This window comes from Metopolophium dirhodum, chromosome 6 (genome assembly GCF_019925205.1).
Source record: "Metopolophium dirhodum isolate CAU chromosome 6, ASM1992520v1, whole genome shotgun sequence".
Taxonomy (NCBI): Eukaryota; Metazoa; Arthropoda; class Insecta; order Hemiptera; family Aphididae; genus Metopolophium; species Metopolophium dirhodum.
In genome coordinates, this window is record NC_083565.1 from 22,724,194 (window position 1) to 22,736,335 (window position 12,142).

The 12,142-nt window shown below is 30.8% G+C and overlaps 1 protein-coding gene and 1 pseudogene across 1 annotated transcript; one reads left to right on the plus strand and one right to left on the minus strand.

The window, feature by feature from the left end:
- Positions 1 to 716: 716 nt before the first annotated feature.
- Positions 717 to 8,588, plus strand: LOC132946639 (putative phospholipase B-like 2). The gene is made up of 8 exons (XM_061016683.1): positions 717 to 931; positions 2,040 to 2,277; positions 2,358 to 2,452; positions 3,079 to 3,234; positions 3,671 to 3,896; positions 6,629 to 6,951; positions 7,910 to 8,080; positions 8,185 to 8,588. The coding sequence occupies exons 1-8, from the start codon at positions 732 to 734 to the stop codon at positions 8,444 to 8,446; spliced, it is 1,671 nt and encodes a 556-aa protein (XP_060872666.1). The 5' UTR covers positions 717 to 731; the 3' UTR covers positions 8,447 to 8,588.
- A 2,434-nt stretch (positions 8,589 to 11,022) lies between these two features.
- On the minus strand, positions 11,023 to 11,492 carry LOC132946393 (ubiquitin-conjugating enzyme E2-22 kDa-like; annotated as a pseudogene).
- Between the last annotated feature and the right edge of the window lie 650 nt (positions 11,493 to 12,142).

Below are 12,142 nucleotides of genomic sequence, written 5' to 3' on the forward strand. Positions count from 1 at the left end.
TTATTGTTTATTAATATTATAATGTATATTATATTATTATTTATATATTACAATTATAATATAAGGTACTTATCGCAATATTTTTTTGCAATTAATACTGTATCTACCAGAATTAACAAATAGAAAGTAATAATGTACCTACTATTAAATTCAAGAATTTAATAATCCTAGTATTTATAATCAATGATAGTACCTACCTACGCACAATCAACGGACTTAGGTAAATTAGTAATGACCTGTATAATATGTACCTAATACCTATACGAAAAACTATGTATGGCTGTTTGTACAGAATGTTTAAATACCTCCCATTCACTTTGAAATAGTTTTTGTGCATCCAATAAAATATATTTCAATCGTTTAAAGAAATGTACAGTTTGTTTTATTAACATTTTTAATTATTTGTTTCGCTTATTGTACCTATAAAAAAACATATTATTTATTCGCACATGATTTTACCATTAAAATACATCAAATGAGGTAGTAATTTAAAAAATAATATTTTCTTCTTTTTTGTTTTATTTGAGGAATTACTTATAGCAATTATAGTTATTTAGGTACTTAAAAATATTATATTTGGAACAACTTATATAATATGTTCCCAATATCTTATCTAATAACATACACATTTGTAAAACTAATTTAATTATCAAATGAATCAAAAGCAATTGGCCATTACACGACTCGTTAGTTTATAATTCACAACGCATTTGTTTAGTATCAGTAGAACAATGTTGTCAATAAGATGTATACTTCTCTCATTGTTGTCTGTTTGGGCGTTACAGTGTTCGGCCATACAAAAAAACCAAACGCTGCTAGCGGTGAAAAGGGACAACAATCGAATAACTATTCAGCCTAAACTCTACATTGCTAAACCCAAAGAGATAATTATCGGTGAAGCCAAGTATATAGAAAGAATCAACAGTACAGGGTACGTATACATTGCAGTAGACAACTATAACAACTTTAATAAAGAACGATTTTAGTAATTTTTTATAATCGTTTTAAATAAATATCGAATAGCAATAGTTAGACGTATAAGCAATGTAAATAATTTCAAGATAAGCATTTAAAGTTTAAATATTGACAAAATAAGTAAAAATAACGAAAATATGCAAATTATTTTGAGCTAGAAATTCATAAAATTTTGCTTTTTAAATCTAAGATTTTAGAATGTAATAAAAGATTCCTCATAATTTTACTGTACAGCAAAGTGACACCCACTTTTTTTTTTTGTTAATATTTCAACGCTTATTACAGTTTTCTTTATTCTGTTTTGTTCATGGACATATAAAATGTTGTATTATATAATATGTATTATGTATTATAGATATATTATTTTACTTTGTCTATGTTTTGTTAAATAATTAATATTCAACATATTGTCATTGGCTATTGCTAATATACTCTAATGATAAGAACGAGCCCCCAGCACAAGCTTAGCTTATAGGGGGGGGGGGGGGGGGTGCTGCTGCAATATTTAATTAATAATGTTTATAGATATTGTTGCAATATAGATTAGAATCAAACTGGTTTTTGTAACATTATGTGTAATGTTAGTTTAGTATTGGTATTAACTAAACATTTTTATTTAGTAGAGGTCGAAGAAGTCTATAGACGCTTATTAAGTAATATTATTTTTATGTGTAAGCAAGGTTTGATTTAGTCTCAATTGGTACGACACAATAGTCATGAGAATTATGAATTCGTTTACAAAATTTAAAACAAAAAATTATTTTTTGGTGGAAATGTATAAGCCGTTGTCTCATTCAGTAGAAAAAGGAAAGTTACACTTTTAAAGGAAAAGAAAATCATTCACATCATGTGCCTACACCAAAGTTGACACAATATATGAATACTGAGTTTCACATACATAATATATAATTTATTTTAAGATTCGGGAAACTCGTTTTAATAATAATAATTAAAATGAGTAATTTATATTTAAATAAATTAGGGTATATGATATCCTTATAGTGTTTATCGATTCACGTTTTTGTTTAATATATTTTTGTGACTTATTTGAAACACAATTTTAGATGGGCCTATTTGGAGATCAGGACTTCACAAAAAGCCAAAGACGAAGATCAAGCTTATGGTGCTGGGTATTTGGAAGGAACGTTAACCGCCGATCTCATACACAGCTATTGGTCCAATACGGCTAAAGGCTATTGCACCGACCGGCCGAAGGTCTGTCAACAACTAAAAGATTATATGACGACTAATCAAAATTGGATTAAATCGAAATCAAACGACTCGGACCCTTATTGGTACCAGGTATGTTATTTATTTTTTCAATCACCTTTCGGTCTCACCGTACATCTTAAACGATTATTTTGGTATACAATATTATATAGGTCGGACTGTATTATAAACAACTTGATGGGTTGTACGACGGATACATGCAAGGCAAGTCACCCGGTACGCCCGATTTGACTTGGGACGATTTATAGTGAGTTTATTGTTATTTTCATACGTTATAAATGACAATAGGTATAATATTATGATATTATAGTCGGTGGAAGACGTAAGCGCCAAAATTAAATCAGAAAAAAAAGTTGTATCGTACGATAACGCCAAAATCCTAGATATGGAGTACCTGTGTGCCACGGTTAAAAGATATTAAATTTAGAACTACTTATATATTATATTTTAACAATTTATTTTTGACAATTTTTTATAAGATCGAAAAAATCAACTGATTTATTCAAATTATATTTATTTGTATGTATATAATATTTTAACAATTTATTATTGTCTATTGACAATTTTTTATGAGATCGAAAAAACCAACCAAATAATTAAAACTATAATTTATTAATTTCTATTATTTATTGTCAATTTTTTATAAGATGGACATTTTTAAATAACTACTTATATTAATTTTGGCTCAAATGATTTCAGTCATTTTTGTACCTTTAGCGCTTATATCATATTATAGCTGATATTATAGTAATATTATGTGAAATTGTTCACATAGTTCATATTAAACATCACACGATAATTTTAAAACTATTTCGTTATATGTGTTGCAAATTCCATATATATAATATTAATGTATTATACCTATTTCTATAGCTGGTTAAACGCCCTGTACGACTTGCGCGACGTATCCATATCTTTGAATCCGTCAGACATCAGTAACCGAGTCTTGGGAAGTGGATCATGTTCGGCTCTCATCAAGCTGTTGCCGGAAAACAAAGACATACTCGTGTCACACGTGTCGTGGAGCGGGTAAACACGACGGACAATAATTAATATAACCCAATTTTACAGTTTAATAAAACCTCATTGTACAATAATTGAGTTATTTGGCGTATTTGGGGGATTATACAATTCAAGTGACCTCGTCGTTAAAATTAATTATTAAGAGGAATTTCTAAAATTAGAGCGAATTTACTTCTTATAAAATTTAAAGGCAAGATTATTATCAGGGACGTCTTGGAAGTTTTTATTGATATTTTTTTTATTAAAAAGCAAGTTATGACCATTAAAAAAATATATATATTTAATTATAAATATATATTATAAATTAATCGCCGTATTAAAATGCCGTACCAACAATGAACTTCGGGGGGTTTGAACCCTTGACCACCTCTCCCCTATATACGCCACTGGTAGACGTTATTTCACGCATTTTACTAGATGATTGACCTCATGCACTCTGCAGGTATGAAACGATGTTGAGAATTCAGAAGAGGTACAGTCTGCGGTTCAGAAAGAGCAAAACGTCCAACAAACTGATACCCGGGTTCGATATGTCGTTCAGTTCGTACCCGGGCATAATTCAATCCGGAGACGATTTCTACCTGATATCCTCTGGTTTAACCACTATGGAGACCACTATCCAAAATTATAACAATTCCCTATGGTCTAACGTGAAACCGATCGGTCAGGTATATAATATAATATGCATACATATACGAATAATATTTTAGGTCTTCATTCTTTTATCAAGGCCGTTATTGCAGTTATGTGGATAAGATATATTATACATATTGAATTCGGATCTATCGTTCTTATCGTTTGTTATAGTAGATCATTGACCAGTAGGTGCTGTTTACTGTTTAGGTAGGATGTTTGTGAGTCGTAAAATTATAAATCGTATAAGTATAGTGTATACTATATAATATACGAATAGGTATGAACACAAACATATTATCATTGATTATAAATACTAGTATTTATAATCAATGATATTATCAATTAAAAATAAATATGATACAGCCAAATATAGGTATCTAATAATTAAATTATATATCGCATATGATTAGTATTGATTACTGTTCACATATTTTGTACACCAATTTGATAAAGTTTATAAGTAAAAATACGCAACAGTAGGTTGTAGGTACCAAAAATATCCAAAAATATAAAATATAAATTATGGAAACTGTCCAATACGCGACAAATGAAATTAATTTTGGATTAATGTATAGCTTTATACCTGAAATTGTTTTGTAGTACACAACTGAGTCATCAATAAATTACAAATTAACTTATTTTTCAATTTTTTCTCAAAAATGTTCCACGAAATAGTATAAAATTAAATATTTTATTCAGATAAGTAAGTCAATAGTAAAATTCGGTTTTTTTAGTTACTATAATATATCAAAATAATTAATATTAGTCTATAGCACGTTATTTGTCAAACATACTAATTATTATTAACTCGTGTTAGGCAGCAGTTCAGTTCAAATAATATACTTTTGTTAATATAATATTATAGCATACAATAAAATAAAATAAACAAGTCAAATTAATAAGGGTAACATAATTAGGTAACATATTGGTAACATATTGGTAACTTTTAGTTGCTTTGGTAGTTTCAGTATTTGTTACCCGCAAGTTGTCATAAGTCATTTGACCAGTACTGGGCCATATTTATAGGGTTCTGGTTTGCTTCTACTATGGCAATTAAAATCTTCGAGAATAATTCTTGCATTTTGGTAACATTTTTTGGTTTGTAGAATTCGAACGGAGTATTTAGTGGTTTATACACAGATGTTACCGTGCATTTTCCTAGATCTATCGTTATAACTTCAATATCATTTACTTCCGTAATTTCCGTGGATATGATCTCTATTGTGGGTTTAGTAAATATTGCACTGCCTTACTTTTTATGCGGTTTAAATTCTGCGAGTTTCATTCCATTTATCGGTGGAGACTCGTTTGCGCACATATTAATATATTTTTTAAATTTACGACAACTCATTTGCGCACAAAATAGTAAACAATGAAAACTAGCTTTTAGGTACAATTTTGGGTGTACAGGGTCTTAAGCTGCTCAACACGTTCAATATTATTGATATCAATGAACACCCGTTAATTGGGTTAGTGAACCAGCCGATAGCCCAAGAACAACGAACGGAGCTGAAAACTTTCACATGCACTTCAATAGTCAATTTTATACCTCCCACCCTCACATTCACCAAATTATTCAAATACTTCAAGCCGATACTAGTTTAAAAATAAATTCATTAAAAAGAAATATACCTGTAGAATAGAACTATTAAAAAAGTAAAATGAAATGAAAATAATATATTCCGATTACAAGTCTAAAAAAATTGATCTTTTAACATTTTTGATGCAAACGCGTACCAATAAATATTTATATATATTTTTTTCTTTTATTAGTGAACCCGCGGCAACTTAGGCCATTGGGTAGTTTATAAACTGTGGGGGAGGGAATAGTAGATGTAAACACGTGTGTGTAGTTTTGGCTTATTTTAAAGTGGGCACCCGTAAGTATCTGCCATGCCCGGGTGGGGGATGGCGGTACTTGTTCTCCGGACACCGTGACTTGCCCGAAGAAAAATGCCACCCATGAACCGAGGTTTGAACCAGCGCCGTTGTGCGTCATACCCGACGCCTTAGTCTGCTCGGCCACTCCCCCCTCCCAATAAATATTAAATATGTATTAACTGTAATTTGTAAATTTTAATGACTTTTTTTGTAAAAATGATTGTACCTAATTTATTGTAATTTGTGTAATTTGTAATTTAACAAAATTGTGAATAATTACTTTCTAAGGAAGCTGTTCTAAAATAAATAGCTAACACAACACTTTTAAACCCGCAAGTCTATAACATCAGAATATGAAGAGACAGAAACTCCTTTTAAAGGGCGAAGGAAAATGTTGTTTGAGTATAATAATTGTCCACTATCAGTGTTGATCAACTCGAAAATATTATACGCAGATTATGTACACCCTTAGTACTTATAGTTACCCTGTACGTGGAAAAAAGGTTTCTATTGTTAGTAAATTGTGCGCAAATGAGTTGTAGCACATTTATCTTGGGTACTTTTGATTCATTATCTCTATGTGTCTCAATTTTATTTTTACCTAATGGCTAATGTTGTACTAAAATAATAAAATCGTAAATCATATTAATGATAAAAACAACGAATTTGTTGTTTATCATACATACTCAGAACTATATTTATTGTCCATTCATTATAAATATAAAATAATCAACATAATATATGCAAATACATTGTACAACGGCCGATTTCATATTTTACCGTATAACACACGCACATACTTACCTAAAATAGTAAAATACATAATCATAGTACAATAATAATATGTATTAATATGTACAGTAATAATACGTCTGTAATATAGGTACTGGAATTTGTACGAGCGATGGTCGCGAACCGCCTGGCCGACAACCCTACCGACTGGGTGAACTTATTCAAGCTCTACAACAGCGGCACGTACAACAATCAGTGGATGATCCTCAACTATGCAGCCTTTCAGCCGGGAAGCCCGTTGCCGTCCAGAGACGTACTTCACGTTCTCGAACAGATACCCGGTATCGTGATGCACGGCGACTTCACCGGTCACTTGATCAACCGGACGTACTGGGCCAGCTACAACGTGCCCTATTTTCCGTTTATATTCAACGTAAGCGGAAACTATGACATGGCACAACGCCACGGTTCGTGGTAAATATAAATCTAAGATACAAAAATATGTCGATGATATAGTATAAATATATAAGGTAATCAGAATCTAGTAAATATTAATAGATCCATATAGACCATAATACATATCATGATACGCCTACATTATAGACGTGCACTGTGTCTTGGACTTAAAGCCAAACAGAAAATCGGGGTTAATATATAGTGGCGTATATAAACTTTATAAAGGGTTGATAGGCGGATCGTCCCCCTTAGATTTATTTTAGCGGTGTTGTTTTTATAATTTGTTTATTATTTTTTAGTGTAATTATAATTGTTGTTATCGGCATTTTCAAAAAGTTGTGATTATATCTGGATATGCCAATGAAAAAAAAGATCTGTACCTAGGTATTATTACTTTAAATAGGTACCTAATGTTTATTTCTTATATATAACTTTTTAATTTGTTGATTATGTGAGAAAAATGTTTCATTGAAAAAAAATTACTGTTGACTTATGTGTGTGTGTGTGTGAGGGTGGGAGTAGGTTGTGGCCCCTCGCGATATTTTGAGGTGTATTACTGTTGTCAATTTTTAAAGGCCCTCCCCGTCCTTGATTGAGCTTTGGATATGCCGCTGGCCTATGATACGAATTAAAAATAATAGTAGATAATCAATTGTATTATCATGCAGTATCAAAGATGTTAACATTAAGTATGTAGGTACCTTCCAATAACATATTACAGGTTTACAATTATTTTTTAAAAATGTTTAGAGTACATTTAAATAAGTACCTAGCATAGAAGTAATATTACACCAATTATTATTTTATATATAACTATAGTCGTATTGCGAATACTATAATATTATATAGTAAACTGTGCATACTATATTATGTATAATGTATAATGACCCTATATGGCTATATACTTTGTTAATTGCGCAACGGAAGATGCAATTTTTAACGATAGATACTAATAATACGTGATTTGCGGTTAAAGGTTCTCGTACTCCGAAACACCTCGGGCTCGCATATTTGCCAGAGATCACGTAAAGATTCACTGCGCCAATTGTATGCTGCATCTGATGCGGTCTAATAACTACACACGTGATCCGGAAGCCCGGTGCCACTGTAATCCACCATATTCGGCGGAAAATGCGATATCTGCTAGGTATTTGATGCTCGAACAAATAAGTTTTAAATACTGATTACGCAGCTCTTTGTATAACAACAACGGTTGTGTACTTGTGTGAAAACATTTTTTGTTGTTGTCAGGAGCGATTTGAATCCTGTGAATGGTACGTACCCCATGCAAATGTTGGGTCATCGGTCGCACGGGGCCACCGACGTTAAAGTCACTTCAAACCAGCTATTCAAACAGTTGCAATTCAAAGCGGTTGCTGGCCCGACCCAAGGCAGTGACAACAGTTTAGGACCATTTTGCTGGAGCAAATCAGATTTCAACGATAAAGTCAGTCATCTTGGTCATCCCGACTGCTTTAATTTTAAACCAGTTTTACATCAATGGTCTTTATAAAATATGTAATTATGTTAAATCAACGGTCGTGTTTATTATCATACGAGCTTTAAATGCATTTTATATAAAATCTTAAGATTATATTATAAACAAATTCTAGAAAATCAAAATATATGTTAGAAAAGAAAACCGTATAGTTAATATAAAGAGCATACTGCATACCTATTGCCTAGTTGTCCCGCGCCAAACAGTTTTTGCTATGTTGTGCATTTGTAAGACGGAGACAACGCATGCGGTGTAGCGTCCTCTTAACCAACATTAACCCGAATAATAACGGTTATTAAAACCCGAGCGTTAGTTTACATTTTTTATTCCGGTATTTGAACACCCGATACCCCAAACCCCAATAACTGATTCGGGTGTTAAGCCTTGTTGAAAATAGGTTGACAACTGTGATCGATTTGCATATTAAGGGTCATCCGTTTTATCATTATGCATTTGATTTTTTTACAGTAGATATATTATTTATATAGCAGGTTTAGTTATTAGCTGATCCTGCACGGTGTTTCTCGTGAAAAATTAACTCATTTCTTTGAATTCACCTTGCCTTGATAACTCCGTTAAATGTAAATTACACATATTTTAAACAAATCAATTTAGCGTTCTATTGTTATACGAATCGCCAAAGACTTGCACTTTGCAACTATTAAGTTTACTTATCTGTTCATACAAACTAAAAATTCCGTGTCGGTAGGTATTTGATTGGCTAAGTTGGATGATGTTTGTATTTAGAAGGGCTCCAGTCGATGAAAAAAAGTGACTTTTAGTTTTAGACTAATAAGCTAGACAAAACTGGATGAATTTGGTTTGACAGATTTTATTTTTGAAAACGGATTATGATTGATTAAAAAGTTTACTAGGTTTTGCTAGAGGAAATTTTGAATATTTATATTTTCAGTTGTGATATCCAAGAATAAAAATATGATATTTTTGTATTTATATTATTCATCATGACACTAACAATAATTGTAATATTAATTATAATCCGTTTTCAAAATTAAAATCCACCAAACCAAATCCTTCCAGTTTTGTTTAGTTTATTGGTCTAAAACCGCTTATTTAAAATTAAAAATAAGTTGATCATAAATTAAAGATCGGTCAATGCCCGCGCGTGCGTAATTTAATTGACGGCGAATATAAACTAAAACGACCGATTTACTGAGCGGTATTATGCCTACTGTTATAATTCAGGACATATCTAGGAAATATGGACCGAAAACGGATTACAGATTAAACTTACACATACTAATCTTCGTTTACTTTGCACACACTTACAAGACATTTTAAACTCATCTTGTTAAATTGCCTAGGTATATTCATTTCCTTAAAACACGACCGACTGGAGCCCCCCGAAATACGATAAACAATAAGTGTAATTGATATAATTAGATACAAATATAATGTCAATAGAAATACAGACACCTACACACTGAAGATAGTTCATGAAATAATTAAATTTGATAGAAAAAAGAACAGATTAAGCATACACGCACAGATTCAAAAAAATATTAACATTTGAATAAAATATTTATATATAATTATACTTACTCCAGTTGAAAATCCATTGCTGTAAAAAACACAACACAAACACTTTCTGAATGTCACAAATTATGTATTACGATACTACGACCAACAAATAATAATACATGACGTGCCGCTCGGGCAATGAGTTTAACGTCGGACCGATAGCATATCGGTCCGACGATGGATCTTCGAATCGCCTTTTCCGCCGACCGTTGTACGTCTTACGCGACACGGTCCCCCGTCCCGCCTTGCCATTACCGGCAAGGTGGGAGAGTCGACCCGGTCGCGCTGCTTGCATCCCGTAGTGGTGGTTGGAGATAAGATAGACTGACCGCTATAGTGCTTGTACATTGTACTTGCTACCACGAATTAAGATTAAGGTATATCTTAATATTCGTGCTTGCTACTAATGCTGGCCGCGTCATTGTCATATAAACATTAAACATCAAAACATTTTATTTAAATATAAAATGTATTAGTGGCACCCAGTGAATATTTACATGTCTGGCGTATTTATTGAATTATTAAAATTATTATTATTATTTTATTTTTTTGATGTTTTTTAATTATTTGGTATAGTTTAGCATACTGTGTGTAAATAGTATACTCTAGTAGTAGAAATTCAAAATCGGTTATTTTAAATTCAATAGAATATAAGACATAATGTCAAATATATATTTAAAAAAATCAATCGTAATTAATGATATTTATTTTTAGTATTAATTATGACTTTAAAAATGTCTTTATTCCTAATATGTGATTATACCTATACATATATTATATTAAATAAATATATATGTATAGAATTTATAAACACAAATAAACATACAATAAAAAATGAAACAATGAACTGAGGAAAATATCTTAGCTATAAAATATATAAAAAAATAATTACATAATTGAACTATTAATCTTACTTAGAAATCAGAATTGTGTAAAACAAAATTTTAAATAACACAGTGTTTTGAAAAACTCATAATAATGTTAATATTTTACATTGATATAATGATAAATTTATAGTTTTAATCATAACCCAAAACTATTAGTCCATCCTAACTAAACAGTTGATCTATAGCTCGTTCCAAATCCCAATTGTAAGTAGATAATGCTTCACGTGCTTGATCACGTTCTATTCCTATATTATCTATAAGACGCTGAACTTCTGTGTCAAAGTTTGAATTTTTATTTGGACCTAAAACAGCAATTGCAACTAAAATTATATACGCGATTAAAACAAAAAAAAATACATGATAGATACTATTTGTAAATATATTCCATTTTAAAAATATATTTTTTTTAACTAGGTATTATACCTGTATCTCTAATAAATGTAATTGTATTACTTAAACTGTATATTATACCTCCAGCATAAACATTAGTTCAGTGGCTAGCTGTTTTAGCAAATATTTCTGGATACTCTTTATATTGTTTGGAAACAACACTACAACAGCATCTTGTGGATCGTTTGGTTTAGCAGCTGCCATAAGTGCCTGTGTATCTACAGTACTGTGCGTAAAGTCATAGCTGCAGCCCTATTAAAGCATATTAAAATTAATAACTTATTGAACTAAAACATAAGAGTAAGCATTATTTTTATATGACTTAGTTGGAAAGATACTGAAAAAAACTAACTGGTAAATAACAAATTTTAAAAACAGGTAAACCTTTATCAGGTTTAATGGCCAAACTGGTATAGTTTTACATTTGTTATGGTTATTTTTTTATTTTTTTTTTATTTTTATAATTAATTTAACGGACCTAAGTCCTTTATAATAATATATTAAATGAACATTAAAAAAAGAAACAAAAATAGATAAATAATTAAGACAAATTAATTAATTGACAAAAATGCATAGGATTATATAGGATTACCTGTTTTTAAAATTTGTTATTTACCAGTTAGTTTTTTTCAGTATCTTTCCAACTTGGTCATATACAAATAATACTTACCCTTATGATTTAATTCAATAAGTTATTAATTTTAATATGCTTTAATAGGTCTGCAGCTATGACTTTACGCACAGCACTGTTGTCTCTATAGGCACTTATGGCAGCTGCTAGACCAGACGATCCACAAGATGCTGTTGTTGCCAAACCATATAAAGAGTATCCAGAAATATTTGCTAAAACAGCTAGCCACTGGACTAATGTTTATGCTGGAGGTATAATAAA

Bases quoted from the DNA above. Each gene is read 5' to 3' on its own strand.
- LOC132946639 (XM_061016683.1), top strand. From the start codon at position 732: ATGTTGTCAATAAGATGTATACTTCTCTCATTGTTGTCTGTTTGGGCG. The intron at 6,952-7,909 runs GTAAATATAAAT...TTGCGGTTAAAG, and splicing joins GCACAACGCCACGGTTCGTG to GTTCTCGTACTCCGAAACAC. The intron at 8,081-8,184 runs GTATTTGATGCT...TGTTGTTGTCAG, and splicing joins GAAAATGCGATATCTGCTAG to GAGCGATTTGAATCCTGTGA.